At 35.1% G+C, this 20,588-nt stretch overlaps 1 protein-coding gene across 3 annotated transcripts in view; it reads right to left on the bottom strand.

The window, feature by feature from the left end:
• Window positions 1-20,588, bottom strand: part of KIAA0825 (KIAA0825 ortholog) — a 247,886-nt gene that overhangs the window by 119,552 nt on the left and 107,746 nt on the right. For all 3 annotated transcript variants that reach the window (XM_062617491.1, XM_062617492.1, XM_062617490.1), the window contains 5 exons: window positions 13,810-13,998; window positions 12,072-12,305; window positions 9,872-10,280; window positions 5,938-6,085; window positions 1,483-1,638 (listed from right to left, as the gene is read on the bottom strand). In XM_062617491.1, coding sequence (XP_062473475.1) covers window positions 1,483-1,638; window positions 5,938-6,085; window positions 9,872-10,280; window positions 12,072-12,305; window positions 13,810-13,998 — 1,136 coding nt within the window. The remainder of the gene's footprint in view (window positions 1-1,482; window positions 1,639-5,937; window positions 6,086-9,871; window positions 10,281-12,071; window positions 12,306-13,809; window positions 13,999-20,588) is intronic.

The raw sequence follows: 20,588 nt of genomic DNA, 5'->3' as shown, positions 1-20,588 counted from the left end.
GTTTTTTTTTAAAAAGGTAAATTTAAAGCATATTCCCCTGGAATGAGAAGCCTTGTGAGACTGGTATTAATCTACTTTTTCAGGATATTAACACTTCTATTGCAACTTGTCAATGATTAAGCATTCATTAAACAAGTGAGGAAAAAACCACCCACCAAAAAAACCCCATACCCCCAAAACAATATATTTTACAGCAATACTATTTTGAAATATTTCAAACTGCTTAGAAATAGCCATAAATGTTCAAAACTGGGAAAGAAGATTATGTAATTTCAAAGTTTAGAATCATAGAACAGTTAGGGTTGGAAAAGACCTTCAGATCATCTAGTTCCAACCTCCCTGCCATGGGCAGGGACACCTCCCATGAAAGCATTCACCCTCTGTCACACTCTGCCAGGGATGGAGCATCCACAACTTCCCTGGGCAGCCCATTCCAGTGCCTCACCACCCTCACAGTAAAGAACTTCTTCCTTACATCTAACGTGAACTTCCCCTGTTTAAGTTTTAACCCATTACCCCTTGTCCTATCACTACAGTCCCTAATGAAGAGTCCCTCCCCAGCATCCCTATTAGGCCCCCTTCAGATACTGGAAGGCTGCTATGAGGTCTCCACGCAGCCTTCTCTTTGGTATAGTTGTACTAAAAAAGGATATCTTTCTACCACAAGTCTGTAAAGTGTATTTTGTGCTACCATAATACCATTTATTTTTAAATATTTAAAACTGAGGGGCAGAATCAAAAGTGCAGGTAATGGATTAGGAAGACTTGAGAAATGATGGTGTAAGACTTTTAAGTGTCCAAGTGCTGTCAGAAACTTCATACTGTTTTGTGTAACAAATCGGTCATGTGGGGCTCTGACAGAGATTTATGCTACTACATCTATTTTCTTTAACTGTTTCATTATCAGGAAACTAATTTCTATAAGTAAATTATAATCCTTTACATATCACACAATGCAGAGCAGAGAAATGGATGTTTTCCTTCTTTTTAGTGTGGGGAGTCTTTTTTTCCCCTGCTTACTCTCACTGCTCTGTTAAATTTCTGTATTTCCAAACCATCCTTTATATTTACCATTCAGCACTTCAGTGGAAAACTTACCAGGAAGATTCTATATGTGCGCTGGGCATTTTGCTGCGATTTTTCAAAGGACTGAGACTAACCCTATGTACCATTACATAGATGTAAAAGATGTTGTTGCTACTAATGGGCTTTCCTTCACTATACTGAACTAATACAGAAAGCCTCAGTAAAGGCAAATTGATCTTACATGCAATAATTCTAATGAAAGAAAAGGACAATCATGCTATTGTAGAGGGTGCCCTTATTGGATTCCTGAGTAATAATATTCCTTTGCACTTCATCAAATGTGAACATATGTAATTAATTCCATTTCCATAATTTCAGCCTCTGACATTATCATGACCATAAAAAGATTGACAAGTAAAAATTATACTACAACCAAGGTTTCAAATTTTCACAGACCTGATTGAACACTTTTGCACAAGATTCTCTGTACACCTGGAAAGGGTTGAAGACAGGCTGCTCTTCTCTGCTGTTATGTGTCAAAGGCAGGCATTTATTGGAGGTAACACCATCTTCAGAAGAATTCTCACAAGACAGTTGCTCCTTCAAATATTCCTTTTAGAAAGAAAACAAAAACAAAAACAAAAACAAACACCAAAAAACAACCACAGAACAGTATATGCCTCCTAGCTTTCTAAGTGAAATTTTCCTAAATTTTAAGCATAACTTCACCGTGCGTTTGATAGAAGTTCCTTATATTAATGGAAGGAAGGAATTATCTCTTACAAAATAGAAACCTTTTTAAAGAGCACCACCATTTTACAAGAAACAATAAATAACCTCCATGAATATCCATCCATCTAAAGCAAATTACAATCATATAGGCTATTGTTTTGAAACTGTCATCAAATTATGTGTCTCGGTACTCATCTAATATATATATGCAGAAGTGAAAACCAACTGTTTTCTATAAGTTGTTATAACGTAAGATGGCCATTACATGATTTCTTTTACAGGATAAACTACACACAAATATTTAAAGTTATTTTTTGACAGCATTAAATAGTTACTACATGACTAGAAATTAATTCTTTGATGAATATGTTCAAACCAGTTGTTTAAATGCAGGAAATAAATATTCTCCCACTCTTAAAACCTGTTTTTAATTGTTTGAGCATTCAAAGACTAGAAATCATTTATGATTTACATGGCAATTTTAGAAACTATACTGTAACAGATGCATGATTACTTTGGCCACAAGCTTTTCTGTTTTCACTTCTTAAACTACTACGTAAATAAATCACCATTGCATGCCAATAAAATGGTTTGATTTAATAGAGCTATTTTACCAAGAGCTAGATAATGATACACTTACAGATCTATTTGCCAGAAGGGCTACTGTGATTAAACAGTTTGTTGTTAAGTCCTATCATAACAATGATAGGACTGCCTTAACACTGAGCAAGTACTCAAGGTGAGCTTTCATTAAGACGGGTGGATTCAAATCCTCCTTTTATTTTGCAGTACTCCTGCGATGATAAAAAAGTTCAGAGGCAGGTGAGGGAGTATGTGAACTATCTGCCAAGGCACCTTGTGCTCCTCAGTAGGTCTTTATGAAAGAATAATTTCATCATCAGTTTAAACTGATCCAATTGTGATCTGGCCTGAAAGGCACAAGTTCTCTCCCAGTCCACATATGCTGCAGCTGTTTCTCCCTTGTGTTGGCACTAGCATATGTTGTGAAATCATCCAGAAAGAAAGAAAGGTTTCAGCCATATAAACAAGCACCATGATTTCTAGTAGTAGTAGAAAGAGGGTCCTAGGAGTGGGAAAAGACAAGGGCAAGAGAAAAAGTAGGACTGTTTTGCTCTGCTGATTGCAGCCAGTGGTCAGGACTGCTTGAGAAAAAACACGAGATTGTGAAAACAAATGAAGAACCCATGAAAATATTAAAAAAAAAACAAACAACAAAACAAACTAATAAAAAAAGATAAAAATACTAAAAAAACCCACCCCAAACGAAAAAAAAACCTCAACCAACCAAAACCAAAATACCCCCAGAAAAAACCCCAACTGAACCAAAAAGACTCTGAAGCCAGAGCGTTTTTGGTTTAAGACAACAGTGTGAAAATACACTGTTACCTACATTTTTTCACATAATCCCTACATGTCTGTAGGGAAGCCAAGCCCTCTGCGTGTCACAGAGAGAGCACAAGCAGATTGTGTTGGATTTTTTAGCAAAGATACTGGAAATTGCTGTGTGTGCTTGCTAGGGTTTGAACATTTTGAGTGGTAGACTGTTCACTTCCCAGTACAGGCATTTTTCTGTCTTTGGAATACTGTGGATTTATGTTTTGACACAGAGACCTATTAAAAATTGGTAAATGAGTTACTTTAAGAACTCCTTTAGTACAGTGTGTATTGTAGCCCCTGAAAAAGTCGTATTTCAAAAATGTGAAAATAGAAATGAAATCATTTTTTAAAACCTATGAGCTATATCCTCACTATTATTGACTGGGCATGAAACCAACCAGACAGAATATTATTGAGCCTGACAGCTCAGGAGAGTTGGTTTCTCTTTGGCAGCCATTCGTCAAAAAATGCTTTTAAAAATTATTATTCTTTTAGGTAAATACATGAAGGACAATAGGGTGCTTTGAATTCTATAGTATCTATTATAGATCTTTATAACATAATACTCTATTTCCAAATAAAGCTTCTAAGAACAATATCCCTTTTCATCTGCTTTTCTAAGGAAAATTATTAAGAACAACAATTTGCTGTCTCATCATTTTGTTCTATATTCACAGGCAATTATTAAGTGGTGTAGCATAAAGATCTCCAAACTAATTTTAAGAATACAATCCCTTGATAGTCAGAGGAGTCTCCAAACAAAAGGATGGACATTTGAACAGGCAATCAAGTATAGTTTTTGATAGTCAGGCACACTAAAAGTAAAACAATATTGTGTTCACAATAAGTGAAAAACGATATTGAAAAGTGCATTACCGTAATACCATGCTAAGCATTAAAATATTTTCTAATGGTTTCAAAGGCAATTTGAAGTAACAAGGTTACATCCTTCTGTGACTCAAGCTGGTCAAGATTCTTTTTCTTCTTGTTTTTTAATAAAACAAAACAAAAGAAAAACAAGACTTTTTTTTTTTTTTTTTTTCCACTGAGAAACATTCCATATTTAACAAGCTCTTACCAGCTGCAGAAACTCAAGGAAAGCCACCTGGGATGTGCAAAGTCAGTCTAAAGTCCCTCTTCCACCTAATTCTCCCAGCATCTTACCTCCTATTGGAACTGCTCCACTTTGTATAAATAGCCAAATACTCATAGGAGCCAGATCTTTTTCAGGGTCTCCAGAACCTGATATGGGCATTCTACCCCTTCAGTGAGATTATGATTCTATTTTTGACCCTGGAAGTTACAGAATGGATTTTACAGCCATTTCTACAGGGTGAAACAACTCCATCAGGGAAAAAGAACAGAGTTCCATGCTGGTAGCTAATGGTCTAGCAGTTTGGGGAGCTAGTTTGGATGCGGGAGATGCATATTCAATTCCCTGGTCTAAACCAGGCAGAATGAAGATTTAAACTTGCCTATTCTGGCCTCTAGGTGATTGCCTTAACTACTGCATTACATGCTATTTTTGGAGATCTTGCTCATCTTCCTCACTCTGTAAGAGTAATCCTGAATGTGCTCCAGGTGAAAAGGTTTTGTTTGAACTGTATTACAGTAATAATTTTCACTTCACTTCCTGAACCATTTAATTCATTTAATTATTTGAGATGAAACTTGAAATTAATACTAGGTTGCCATCTCTACATACCTGCTTACTTTGCTTCTAAAGCTTCCAAATGCAGATGCACAAAGGTTGTTTTTAAGACTATACTTAAGAGCTAAACAGTTGATCTGATTTTCAGAAGCACAGTGCCAGTACTGAGCTGCTTTCTATTGCCTTCACACTGACATAGCTGCCTAATTGGTTTTTTTTTAAAAAAAGAAAAATCTTGGCCTATGCCTATATTTGCATTATTTTGCATTTTATTATAAACACTTCTGTATACTTGCAATGATCTTAACAGCACCTGCTTATGCATTCAAGGAAAAGTAATTTAGTAATTAAAGCTAATAAACAGAACTTTCTTAATTAAGCTGTATAGATCTGTGTTACCGTGCAATTTAAGCAAACCTGTGTTTATTTCAGTGTATGAAATCAAAATGCTTTTGGTAACTTTGGGCAATTTAGTACAGCATTAGAAATAATGAGATAATTCTCTTATTTTGCCCAAATTCCATGTGCAGCAAACAAACCTGAATTTGTTTACTGTCATTTCAAAAGCACTTTAAATGAACAGAGTTATCTAGATTAAGGAAGGTTTTCATGTGGATGCATTTACTTCCTCAGAACAGCCCTAGGGTGTGTTTGTTTGTTTCTTCATTTGTTTTTTAAATCAGGAAAATTGATTTACCACATTTAATTTTACTTCCTGTAACAGTCAATTTTTCAATAACCTTGCTGGTTTTGGTTTGTTTTTTGTTTTGTTTTGGTTTTTTTTTAATGTGTGTGGTTTGGTTTTTCGCCTTTTTGTTTTGTTTTGTTTTTTTTTTTTACTGGGTTCAAACTCCTAAAATTTATCTATGGTCTACAGAATCTGAAGGAAGCTTATGAGCCATACTACTGTTTAAGTACATAAATAAAATCTACATTGTTTTCCAGAAAGTATTCTCTTCTGTACAACTGCAGAAAAGCCTAAACTGAATGGATTCTATTACAGTACAATATAGGATTTCATATTGACTTTAAGAAAAATTATCACCTCCTTGACTAACCCTTAGTTGCCAACAGACGCTGCCTCAGGCCAGTACACACCTAATTGCTCGGTAAAAAGGTCGTTTCCTTACCTCATTGAGCTGGATGATGTGATAAATTTGCCTCAGGTACTCGCTGCCACCTGGTTTGTGGCAGATATCCAGGACCATCATGTTTATTTTCTGCTCAGTGAACCCAATACCTCCTTCCTCTAACGTTGCACCTACTGTGGCTGAGGCACTGGAATATGGAGAAAGTGCAGATATTCCTAAATTAAATTTATAAAAATCAAAATACTAATATAAGATCAGCTTAAAAACACAAGGATTTGGCTTGCACAAAATAAATGTTGCTGTACAAACATCTAATAAGCCTTTATAGAACTACTTAATAAATGCTGAATACAATATTTTTAGTATTAAAATTATTTTAATCTGAAAGATGAAAATAGTAAACTTTGTTACTCTATGGATATATAAGCAACAAATTTTTTTTTTCTTTCCCACTAGAGAAGTATCTTTGCCACCAGAAATGGCATTTGCATTTGATCTTTCATACATTTTTCTTTGCTTGTTGCTGTACATATCAAAGCCTAATTAACATGTCAGAAAAGTAGCCATTACTCTAAGTATAGGTTAGAAGTTTTAAACTGAAGTCTTTTTCTTTCCATTGGTATGATGGTAATCATTTCAAAGGTACATATTTGACACTTGTTGCACTTTTTACACTGTGCTTCTTTTCTCCTTAAAAGTATTTGTGTGAAACCACTATCAAAAAAATACCTTAAGATGACCATCCAAAATGCCTTGAAAAATATGCTTTCAAAACTAGGACCATTGTCAGATTGCTCTCTCTACGTACAAACATGTTACCAGCCTAGCATTGTATGCTGACAAAATATTAAGGAAAAAAAACTAATTATTGTCTTCAAATATGAGAGCTGTGACACAGGTATATTTTGGCACCTTGACGTGTGTCAAGAACTTGAAAGACCGACAAGAATATATTATTCATTCTACAGTCATTACTGAATTAATTTAAATTCTACGAAAGAAGCATTCTGAATATAAAAAAGCACAATTTTTTAGAAGTAAACCCAAAAAGTTCCAATGTACTTTGGTATAATCAGCTGTGTGTTGTAGTTTACTGTTGAAAGTGTGCCATGACTACAAAATTAGTTCCACTGAAAGTTGCTGCTTGACCTACAGGCACACTTAAATGCTATACAGCTGCTGGACATTAAAGCTGATATTGCTTCCAAATGCAGCTTCAGAACATCTTACAGAGCAAATAGTTTCAAAATATAAACTATAATTTTGTTGTTTGATGAATAGAAGTAAATGATACTCTGCTATAATGGTGTATTATACAGAAAAGCTTTGAAGAAATTGATCTTAAAAATTAAGGCATGCTTAAGACTGATCTTTTGATGCAACATACACATATAAACTGAATTTCTTTCCAAACTTCTTCATGACTGACACTGAAAAAAGTTGAGGACCTCTGACAAAGGAGTATATCTGTGTCAGTGCCCAAATTGCATCCTTTCCTGTCTGTCAGTGTGCAGGTGAAGCAGATGATTGGATTCAGTCACTGCTATGATTAATGAGTTCCTCTCTGGATTTGGGACTGCCTATCCATCATGTCATTAGGAAGAATGTGCCCTGAAAGAGGCAGACCTCAGCCAACGAATAACTGCATTCATCTTAATCTGTATATGCACCCGGCCAGCCAAGTCAGGGTCACCATGATAAAAACAATAATCTTCAGCTCGACAAATTACTTTGCAAAGACAGGCATTTCTTTTCTTCTCGGGATGCATGTTCTCCAGAATCCAACGTGACTGTTTACAGCTCTGGGGCTACCATAAAGTGAAGGTTATTTTAATGAATACTAATTCTTTCAGGCAGTACACAAGAGAGGCAATGCATGCAACTGACGTTTTCTTTCACTGAAGATTTTTTTTCTGAAATCTTCCGAAAAGCTAAATTTAATTTGCATGCCACAACAGAAGAAACTATGTAATATTTACAGTTCTTATGTAGCTAGCAGTTCTGATAACAATAATGTAACACAAAATCCTGCGAGACTTTTGCTTATAAAAATTCAGTGCACTTTAAAGATGATTCCACAACTGTGTAGATGAATCACAAATAAATGTTTGAAATTTTGGGGGTTTATATTATTCCATGCTCTGCATCTATTAAAAGATCATAAACATTTCTAAAACATATATATATATAAATGCATGTGCATAGTTACCCACAATAATCCTTTAATAATTAAAAGGTCATACAAACATAAATTTACGCCAACTTAGATTTTCAATTATTATTTCAAACAAATCACATAAACACCACAAGTCTTCTCTTGAAAGACCTGCTTTTAGTTTACTGATTATGTGACTGCTACTTAGTTTAATTCGTATTCAAATTTCAGCTTTAATATATTAGTTTCATAATTTGCATTTACAATAAGATTATACCTCCACATTGCATATCTCAGCTAGTTATTAACAAGACACTTTTTTCCCTGAAATTGACTCATTATGTTTGAATAAAAAATGGCAAAATAACATTTGTGTTAGACTTCTATTGCAGAAATCCCACTGAAGTCAGGGGACTTAGTGTAGTCACTGCATCATAGTTTTGCAAATACTCACAAATGCATAGGTAATGCATTCTTAAGCTTAAAATTAGTTACCCTAGTCACAAACTAGCACTCACTTTGGTTGGCACTACAGACATACAGGAAACATTTCCCCACATTCATTTCTCACAGTCCTATACTTGATAGCTAATACAGCATTTTTGCAGTATGTTAGTAAAGCAAATAGAGTGATATATTGAATTAAAATTCTCAGCTTCAGAAGAAGTGCAAATACTAAAGTTTTGGTTTTTAGAGGTTATCCACAATATATTCTTACACCGCGTTTATATTTTTAAATACCTATTCTCTCAGTGACATTAGAAATTATAGTATGGAACCATTCTGTTAAGTATCAATTTACACATCACTATTATGGTTTTTTCATTCTATGACTCTTTCAGTCACTAGCATCTGGCTTCAAACTTTTAATTACTGGATTAGAGCTTGTATATTAGTATTAAATGGAAATGTAAATATTACAAAGGTCAATGTCACTGACATTCATGTGACACTATTACTATTTAGTCCTACTCATGTCAACTGACTCCTCATAGAAACAGGATACTGTCCCTTGAAGAACTGTATGAAAGTCTGTTCACCGGTATTGGTGATTCCGACCTATCATCACTATATCCTTTGTTTGTATGAAAAATTACTGTCAGGAGAGCAACAACTGCAACCTTCAAGAATACTAATTGTAAAAAAGCAGTCTTACTTTGAGTAGTCAACAACTTAATTCAGTAAGTCCTGTAACTCTAATAAATCTAATATTGGAGAGCTGATAAATGATATTTTTACAAAATGGTACATGATTCAACATTAAACCAGACAGGACTAGGATCACTTTGACATGAACAAAACTCCTTGAAAAATCATTATAAAGTTTCCAAACTCTTGGACTTTAATGTCAAATCTGCAGGGAAGGTTGATATTCCCACAGAAAGGCAGAGCAGGATATTCTCTTAGTCCTGTTTTGATATGCCCTACTTGCCCTCAGGGTTTGCTGTCTTTTAAAAGGAAGTATGCTTACTATTTAATCACACATGAACACCGAAAGCTTTTCATAGTCACTCTTAATTTAATCACTGTAAAAAAACTAATTTATAAATACACTGTGGTGCCTTCTAGTCGGCATACTTATTCACATTATGAAAGATACACCAATTAAATTGTCCATATTTTTGGATAATCATGAAAATATGAAATCTCTGAGTACTATGAAGACACTTTTCCAAAAGCCATCAATATTAAGAACTAAGCAATTTAATAAATTCACTTTTTTTTTTTAAATGAAATTGAATGATAACCATAAACACAGGAATACTCAGCAAAATAAAAACCAAAAAACGTAGCATTTGAAAAATACAATGTTCTTACCTGTCCATGCTCAATTTTCTTGCCTTCAGCAACTGGCTTTCAATCCAGTTTGGTCTTTGCTGTTCAATATTTTGTATAACCTTCTGGATCACTTGCTTAGGGCCACTTTTCTGTTTTCCCATAAGACTTTCTAAACACACATGAATTAAACTGAGTTTTTCTTTGCTCCATCTGTCAAGTGTTGCACCTGTTAAGAGTTCTGCAGTATTTCCATCCTCAAATATTCGACATATAATTACAATCAAGTTCCAGACAAGCAGACCAGCTTTCTTCAATTCAGCAAAGTTTCTTGACATTTTTCTCTCAGCCAGAAAAAAGAAGTACTTAATTGGGGGAGGCAAACATGCAATCACTGTAGGTAACTTGCTGATTACAATAGATACTGCCTGAGCTGCAAGCCTTGTGAAGCCTTAAAAAAAGAAAGAAAAGAAGATATGATTAACATTAACATTCTAGTTCTATCATGGCATGCTTCTGAATGTTGTATGATAATTTCTAACTTTCTTTTGTATGGAAAATGGGTAAAAAGCTTAAGTACTCAACACGGTAGCTTGATTTCTATTGTGCTCCCTCCATATAAATCCCACAAAATCTAAACAATAACATGAATTAAACCAGAGAACCTAGAAAATTTTGAATTCAGACTGTGAGTCTCTTAATAATTAGTCCTGATGTGCACACTTATTACAAAATAAATGAAAAAGACAACACCCAGCTGTTATAAATGGTAAAAATGTTGTTTCTGAAATTGTAGTGTAATACTTTTAGAACTTCATGAATGGAGCAGTGTCCTACATATCTCAGGATATTACATACATTCTTAATCTTTAGTTTTCTTAGTTTTCTCTTATTATCTTTTCCCCAGTTTTATTGATCCCTTTCTATGTTCAACCCTACAAAACTTGACTCATCAATTTTCACATAAGCATGCATGCTATATAGCACAGCATTTTAAACATTCCAGGTATTACAAGTAGAAGAAACTACACTAAATATGGTGCTCAAAACCCAAATGAAAAAATATACCAAAAGGTAATCCACAATACGGAGTGATTTAAAAAATCACCAAAACAAAACCCTGGTAAAACAAGAAAACCCCTGACTCGTTGCATCTGTATTGTCAACTTCTTAAAATAAAACCTCAAAAACAAACAATAAAAAATCCCAAAACCACACACACACACACAGAAAAAAACTCACAAACTCCCCAAACTGCTAGATCTGTTCTAGGTGTCCAACAGCCAGTTTAACTTGTGACCAAGTCTGAGCCTTATGTCCCAGCTTGCATACCAGTTCAGGCTTACTGGTATCCTAAAATTGACATACAAGTAGTTCTGGATTAAAGTGATATTGCAGTAAGAGTGCAGTGAGCACACTGCTGCATAAATATGCCTCAATACGCTGAGGAGAATACACACGGAAAGAAAGAATGGATTGATGCTCTGGCTTCCCTTCAATCTACATATTCAAAACTTTATGCCAGAATATACTGCAGTGATGGTACTGTAGTGAAAATCTTCAGGTAATATTTTGGTGGCAAAAAATTTATGGTGAAATGTTTCCAAAAGTTACCCTTTTGAAATGACGGAGGCTTTAGGCACTGTAGACTATGAAAGTATATACTAGAAATCAGCTTTACATCTAACCTTCAAAATATCTCCTATTACATGTATTATTTCTCTTTCTTCAGTAACTGTTTCAACAACCCAGCAGCATCATATTCTGTAACAGTTTCAGCACTATTCAAACACAAATTGCTGTGTTATAAAGTCGGGATAAGTTGTTATCATTTCAGTCAGCATTATGTATCTAAATTTAAACAGTCCTGACTGAAAAGATAACTAAGAACTGGTTACAGCCATTAAGACAAGAGTGTAGATATTATACCTTAGTCTGCCTTGAATCCCAACTTATTACTGCCAGATGCTAAAAATATTTTCAGTACTACTATTATCAGTACTACAATACTTATTTTAAAAAGCTTGTTTGTGTATGCATTGGTGTAAGGCTCAAGAATGAATAACTGAATTTTAATGCCAAGTGCTTTGGAAAAAAAAACCCCACACAGGATGTTTGGAAATAATTTTATTCATTGTCAAACTGCAACACTCATGAACTCTGTCTAATTTTGATATGTACTCATTAAAGCAGTAACAAGCTTTTATGACAAATGATAAAACAGTGTATAAATTTCACCCACATTTCCCAGATTCTTTTCTCTTCATTTCCCGAGGAGTATAATTCCATTCCTTTGGAACCGTTTTCAGTAAACTTTCAGGCACTATTTGCTTGTGCTGGTATGTTCCATAGTTTTCTGTTGCCTCCCATGAATGCATCAAAGAAATTATCTGCTTCACAATACCCTTGACTGAATTAATCAAAGTCAGCTTCAAGCATCTGATAACTTCTGGCTCCGACTCACAACAACTGGAAACTTCAGAAGGAAAAATTATTAAATATTCAGTAAGTGTAGTCACTTGTGTAAATCTGTTTCAGGAAAAAGTGTTTCAGAATTCATATGGAAAGAAAAGTAACAACATTATGAGTCATAATAACTTAGACCTATTGACCTATTAGAGAAAATAAACCAAAACAACATAGCATCTTGTACCATCTTAATACAGTACTGCCAAAAACGCAATTTTATTTATTTCCTTCATCCTCCTTTCTCCTTCAATATGTTTCTAAAAATTTAATTTAAGTTGACATCTTCCTTTTCATATGGAATAAATTTAATTACTTGTTAGACATCAATGAGGCAAACAGATATAACTGTTTTTTTTTCTACTTCCTTGTCTTGATAATATTAATGCAGTTGCATTTATTAGATACTCCAACTGTTACACTAGGGAACAGCAAAGGAAGAAAAGATATTTTGGAAACAAAAATGCATACAAATGACAGTCATTAACAGAGACATAGGGTATTATCAGAGATTGCATGCTGAAAATAGAACACCCAAATGCAGTTACAAATACATTACAACAAGTATCAATCTTCTCCACATTCTTAATACCACAGAGAATTGAGGAGCAGCAGGTGTCAGGCAGAGTGCTGGAGGACATAAGAGGGGTGTCTTTTGATATGTTAGGTCCTTTCCTCTATTTTGCTTGTACTTTTTGCTGGTCTAAGTTTCATTCTTTTTTACATGGCCTTTCTGGAAGCTTCCATACAATGTTTCTCTTTTTTTGCTTTCTCTTACACCATAGACTGCTACTTTTGAAACCCCATTTTTCTCTGAGGACTACCTGAGCAGTTTTACCACAACTGTTTCTTATTTTGTGATATTCATAATTCTGTGTCCCCTCTTACACTCTCCCATTTTCTTTCTTTCTTTTCTTTTGAGCTTTCCTGCATTTGATCTATCAACATTTCAAGATCATCCTTCTAAACCTCACCTCTTTTCTCTGGTTGAATACTGCTTTTCCTTGAGGGCAGCGTCAGATGCTTTAATTGTGAGGGCAGCTCTCCCACTCCATGGAAAATGAGGCGCCTGCCTGCCTGTTGACAGTGGAGTTTATATGCCCATCAGACTACTTCTCCCCCAATAGGAGTCCTTCCTTTTTCCACTCTTTTAATTTTGTTTCTTACTTTTAAATCGTGGCAAAGGTCTGGAGTTACTAAATGCACAGAGAAAAAGAACCTGTGCTGATAAAGAGGTACAAAAAGGATCTGCTGCTAGCATGCTGGTATGGCAGACACAAGGAAATAAGGCTCCTGGTCGACCATACTGCTCCATAACCTCTGCTGTCTTCAAAATTTTCATCACTCCTACCATGAGCTGATTGCTCAAAAGACTTTGATTATACTACAATTTTGAAGTAAACTACTATAATTACATCTGATTTATTAAGGTAAAAAAAATATGTACTATATATCAAAAACCTGACTACTAGGTTTAACATTAGATTTTAAATACTTATTATTACATAAAATACCTGTCATATCGTATAAGCAATTCCACAACTGCTCTTTTTCCATGTAGGTCTCAAAAGCAATGCCAAGAGATGTGGGTGATAAAGTGCAGTAAGACAATACTCTGAAGATTGTTTCAATCAGAGTAGGCTCTTTATTATACATCTGTTCTAAGAGAGAACTCTGCTCATGATGATTCAATAATTCATTTCCTTAAAAATAAAGAAAACCATGGTTACAATAATTTTCAAGTAATTCAAGTTCACAGTAATAGATAGTATTAGTCAAAATGAACTGCAAACTGTATCTAATATTTCAAACAATAATACTGTAGATACTATACTATATTATCTATACTATACTACCTGTAGATACTGAAATTTGATCTTCCTCTGCATAATGATATTTGACTTCCTGAATTATACGTAGCCATTAAAAAAAGACTGAAGCATGTTTACAAACTACGGAATATGGCTATTTCAAAACACGCTCAGTATATGTTTGGAATTTGATTATTTGATAAATACTAATCAGAAGTAAATTGTACTATTTCTGTAGAATCACAGTCAAAAAGTTATTATTACTTAATTCCTCTTATCAGTATATTAGTCATACGAAATAACTGAACTCTATAAAATATAATACAGTAGCAGCTGCATACTCCCCAGAATGGGTTGTCTTCTTTTTTCAGTATAAGATGAAACTGAGAAGAAATCAGTTCCACAAAACAAAATCTCAGCCCTGCTAAGATACAGATATGTATGTTTTTAAAGGCAACTAGTGATTTTTATAGAGTTGAGTGGTTAATACCTCACATAACATGTATTTCTGTTTTTCATAATCCTTACAAAACATTCTCACAGCTGAAAGATAATAATGTGTTCAAACCTCTTTGAACCAATGCAACTCAGTGGTTTTGAGTTATGCTAATGCCAAAGACCTCAGCTTCCCTTATATTTGTGGAAAATGCTTTTGATGTTAACAGTCATAACAAATGACCAGAGCCGGAACCAATTAAACACTCTTAAGTTTCTAGATTGCAAACATGAAATTTAGATAAAACAGTGCTTGAAAATGTCATTGGTTTATGACCGTTTGACTGCCCTTACCTTTCGCAACCTTTGCAGGAGAAAGATGGGAGACTAAATTTCTAAACCGTGGTTTGTAATGGTTCAAACACCCTTCAAAATACGCCACAGTGGAAAACTGATGCTCTCCACTCAGCTCTGAATGATTTGAGAATGTTGTAAAATTAAAAGAATCTCATTTTACTCTCCTCTAGAATTCCTAGGATCTAATTCACACATTACTGCAAACCATTCAGCCTGGGTAGCATGCAGCCTTGATAGAAACAGCCCATAGGATATAGAAAGCTGAAAAATAAGATCAGTGATTTCATAACCAACAAGCTGCGGGCTTTTTTCCCTGAGGCAGGAGACAGATTAGCAGTAAGATTGTTTTTTTTTTTAGTCAGCTTTTCTTCCTGTGGGTTGAGTAAGCCGGCATACTTTGCTGAGACACCTTTCAATGCCAGATGCTTCAGAGTATCTGAAGAATCAAACAAATTCCACTAATTCACTCAAACCAGTGATATGTTGTCTAATATGGATGTGACAAAAGAAAGAACCAAAAAAGCAGGAAAAAGCAGTTAAAAAAGAAAACCACAGAGCTATTCAAATTTTGAGATGAAAATTTGAATTAACTTTGATTATATTACTATAGGGATTTTTTAAAATTAATTTAATCAAATTCTAGGGAGGAGGATTTGCTGAGATTTTAAATACTATTTAAACTGTCTTTACAGAACATGATGGGAAATGGCATTATTGCTTTGTTTAAAGGGGTTTATGACATGAAACGAAGCTTAAATTTCTTTTATGATCGTGCCACATGGAATGTTTGAGTCACAACTTACTAATAATTTTTCTAATGAACTTAGTTCTACCAGTAAATTTAGATAAATTGAAAGAAGTATAAAAGAATTCTGTAGGGGTTTATACATATCTTCTTATGACTAGTGTATAATACAAGTCTGCTTTTCAGCCAAGACATTCAGGAATCCACTGGGAAACCATTCTGAGGTGAAACATAACAAGATATGTAAGCTTTCATTAGCTTTATTCTTTTGTTTTACCCTTAAATAAATGTTGCCCACATTGGAAGAATATCTGACCTTTCAAAGCTCAAGTTGAAATGGATTTTAAATCTAGCATAGATCATAGAATCACAAAATCATAGAATAGTTCAGCTTGGAAGGGATCTTAAAAGATAATGTCAGCTGGTTGAAAGGTTTAAAAAGTTGATCAGTATAGCTGGTTAAATATTATGAATTAGGAGTCTACAGAAGATTTCTCTTGCTTTAGAATTTTTCTTTAACACTTATTAGCTCACCTGTCATAACATTAAATATTCATCCTAGTTTCAGCTCCAATGCAGCCTTCCTGTTAAACATCATGACAGGCATCATACCTATTGCCCACTGATGCCTACCTCTATATATTTCTCTTTTTTCTGCTCACTGCATTTCAGTATCAAAAGCTAACCTGTGAATGGAATCTAAAGCTCCTATAGGTAGCTCAAAGTAGATGCTTCTTTCTCATTTTAGCAGGACTTGCATCCATATACAAATATGGCTATATGGTTAGGCACCTGTTAACGAAAATCGCTGTTTGTTATTTTCATATAGTCTAATGTTCAGTTGATTGATACACTGGGGGGAAGGAATGCCATCCAGAGGGACCTTGACACGTTTGTGAGGTGGGCTGTTGCCAGCCTCATGAAGTTTAACCATGCCAAGCGCAAGGTCCTACACCTGGGTCGGAGCAATCCCAGGCACAGCTACAGGTTGGGTAGAGAAGAGATTCAGAGCAGCCCTGAGGAGAAGGACTTGGGGGTGTTGGTTGATGAGAAAATGAACATGAGCCGGCTTCAGTGTGTGCTTGCAGCCCAGAAAGCCAACTGTATCCTGGGCTGCATCAAAAGGAGCATGGTTGAAGGAGGTGATCCTGCCCCTCTACTCTGCTCTCGTGAGACCTCACCTGGAGTATTGTGTGCAGTTCTGGCGTCCTCAACATAAAAAGGACATGGAACTGTTGGAACAAGTCCAGAGGAGGGCCACGAGGATGATCAGGGGACTGGAGCAGCTCCTGTATGAAGACAGGCTGAGAAAGTTGGGGCTGTTCAGCCTGGGGAAGAGAAGGCTGCGTGGAGACCTCATAGCAGCCTTCCAGTATCTGAAGGGGGCCTATAGAGATGCTGGAGAGGGACTCTTCATTAGGGATTGTAGTGATAGGACAAGGGGTAACGGGTTAAAACTTAAACAGGGGAAGTTTAGATTGGATATAAGGAAGAAGTTCTTTACTGTAAGGGTGGTGAGGCACTGGAATGGGTTGCCCAGGGAGGTTGTGAATGCTCCATCCCTGTCAGTGTTCAAGTCCAGGCTGGACAAAGCCTTGGGTGGCATGGTTTTGTGGGAGGTGTCCCTGCCCATGTAAGGGGGTGGGAACTAGATGATCTTAAGGTCCTTTCCAACCCTAACTATTCTATGATTCTATAATGTTCCATATGCACAGAGGATATCAAGTATATTAAAATATCCATATTATTAATAAATACATTTAAAAGACAATTATGTATTGAATGAATAACAGCTACATCCTAGCCAGTCACAATGTATCATTCATCCTAGGACAAAATAATGAACTTAACCTTTTGGGGTAGTACCCCGTATTTTAAAAGTGTATCTTCAGGGGGAAGCGTAATTTATCCGTATTTCTTTCTCACTGATAGAAATACTTCCCAGTAACTTGCTGACATTACCACACTCATCCAGCTCTTATCTGCTACTGGTTTAGCCATGAAATGAATTTTACTGAATGTAGAAAATCTGTTATTGATTCTAGATGACTCCTTCCCTAGTGAATCCTTACAAGACAGACAAGATATAAACAGTCATGCTGTCTTTTTTGACCAAAAGTTGTAGTCAAAATTAAAATTTATACATGCTATTTCATTTAGGAACAGAAACTGAAGATGGCACAAGTTATTTCTTATACAGTTCTTTTATTTGCAAAGCTCATAAAACCTCTACTTTCTTTATAGCTTAAATCACAGCAGCTTATGAGGATATAAAAAAATGCAAAATAGGATATATTTTATCTGTTTAGAACCAAACATTTCAGCAAGCACTTTGCACTAGTTTCCTCTTTGCACTGTATTCTGAGTGTTTCTTCTGTTACCTGCATTTTTTTTTCTATTCTTTTTCTGCATCTGTTCTGGTAGATCATTTTACTTGTTTCTTATAGAATTGGTCCTCTCCAATGCAATCACTCTCCAGTCAGTCTTGACAGCTAGACTATTGTAACTTTGAATATATCTTTATTTTGGCAGAAAGTCTATTATTTTATTTTTTAATTCCAAAAAGAACTTTTAGAATGTATTACTTCTATCCTAATGAAATACAGATCTTTATCCTACCCATTTCAATCTAGTAAAAAAGAAATAATCCTCTGTATCAGCTGCTACCTGTAAATCCAATAAATCCCGCACTTGTGACAACTAAAAAGATCAACACAAGTCAAAAAGACTTTAACAAACTTTTAACATCTGCCCATAAAATCAGCATACTACTTTTGCGGCTATATATGTCACCAATCCCATAGAAATTTACTCTCATTTGACTTTCTTAGTATTTTTCTCCCTAAACATTTTATTTTCAACTGAGATGAGCCTTCCATTAATGAATCTCCAGGTTAATGGCTTATCTGAAATCTATCTTACTCATGCCAAATACAAAAAAATAATCACTATGAGAATACCCCCAGTTATATAGTACAGGGATAGTACGCTGAAATTGTGGCATTCTGATAGCCAAAATTTGATGAGGCAATATTGAATTTAGTCCTATGACCACATTATCTGTTTTGTATTAGTCCATGTATTAGGACTGATACTGAACATGTAACCCTCTTAAAATGTATTTGCTCTAGAGCTCTACTTCTGTAGCAAGAAGTTCCTACCAGAAATTACTTATGTTAAAAGATCAGAAATGTCTTTAAAGAATTACCCATATGACCCTATATCACAGTCACAGATATATCACAGTCACAGATATATCACAGAGACTATCTTTACATTTTGTCAAAAGCAGGTATGTGGTTCTCAGCAGGGCTCCAGTAAGTCCACATGGAAATTCATTTTCAGCATTTCAGAATGTCCATAAAATCTGTTCACTGTTTTCTTTATCACTGGAAAGTCATCAAAAGGAGTAAGATATCTGATTATGGTCCCTTTTCTGTTGATTTTCCAGATGGAAGCACAGGACACCTGTAAACCCTTGTACCATTTTACCACATTGGTTACGCAAGTACGGTACCCAATAAGTCTGCTGGTCAGATAAGTATTTTAAGTGGATGTCACTTTTAATGTAATCTTTTGATTTTTTTGTTGTTAGGCTACCGTGATACTGTTTGCTATCATGAAGAAGCTAAGAAAACTTCTAGGTGTTCTGGAGTCTGTACTCACAAGCTTCATCCTGGATGACCCACAAATATCTGTGAAGAGAGCTATCTCTGCACAAGAATATAAATGCCTCTAAGAGACTTGTGCTTTCCTAAGGAGGACAATTATTTCAAGAAGTACAAAAATAATGACTTCGAGTACTGGAAATGAACTGTTGTACAGGTTTTGCCAATGGTCAAGATTTTAATGGAGCTGGTAAATTATTAAAGGAATGTACTTTTTTTTTAGTAGTAACTCACTACTGTCACTAAAAGTACAGTCTGATTCCTGAGTGAGGTCAGTTGGTAAAGCTACCACTTTTCACCATTTTTTAAGGGTAACTTGGAAAACCCAATGTTGTTTACATTTAAATGACTAACATTTAATTAATTAAACTGAATTTAATTAAAATTTAACTAGTGCTTAAAACTTACTCTTAAATTCCACATTATACATTGTGGTGGTTAAAGAGCTACTTCACAAGGGGCAAAGACGTGGGGTGAGGGAAAAACATCCTTCCATTTGACAAATATAGTTTCAAGTAATTTCTCTTGCCAGAAACCTGTTTATAAAAGCACAGCAGCAGAAAGCTCTTTGTATCTATTAGTGTCTGGGGAGCTGGCCGTTACTGTACCACACAGTTTTATTTTTCTCAGTGGAAATCCTCCTTTCCTAACCCTCCTTAGGTATGCTAGTTAAATTATCTCTTTTTGAAGTATCTCACATTTCTTTGGGTACAATTTCAGTTTTGCAGCCTTAAATTTATCACAGAATATTTGCAAATGTCACTAAGTTTTAGTGGGGACCAGCATTTAATCTAGGTTTAACTGTACAATACCCTCTTACATTAGTCTCTAGATTATGCATTGTGCCATCCAAAACCATTAGGTGAAACTGCCAATGGCCTTGTCCTACTGTGAAAGCCAGTTTTCTTCCAATTTATCTCCACATGCCAGTATTCACTTTAAATTTGTGTGGAAAATTAAATGTAACAACTGGACTCTCATGCATTCATTGCTATGAATAAGGGGGTGGGGGGAATGTGTCTTAAAAAAAGGGAATACATTGTTTTTTCTGTTGTACAGCATTAACTTGGCACTATCATCTCTACTTAAACAAAACTATGTATGAGGCCCAAGGACTGATTGAAGGACTCAGATGTGCCTTGCTGACAATTTCTCAGTAAACTCTTTCTGTCTACTATTGATAAATGGCTAGGTGTCTGCTGACTGACAAGGTTCCCTTTAGTATTAAACCTGTGTTGGGCTAGTGTAATTCAATAAAGCTATTGCTTTTTGCTTTC

This window comes from Pezoporus occidentalis, unplaced genomic scaffold, assembly GCF_034315485.1.
Source record: "Pezoporus occidentalis ecotype Australia unplaced genomic scaffold, CSIRO_AGI_Poc_V1 ctg197, whole genome shotgun sequence".
In the NCBI taxonomy this organism is placed as follows: domain Eukaryota; kingdom Metazoa; phylum Chordata; class Aves; order Psittaciformes; family Psittacidae; genus Pezoporus; species Pezoporus occidentalis.
The sequence above is the reverse complement of the archived record's forward strand: the minus strand, read 5'-3'. Positions and strand labels throughout refer to the sequence as shown.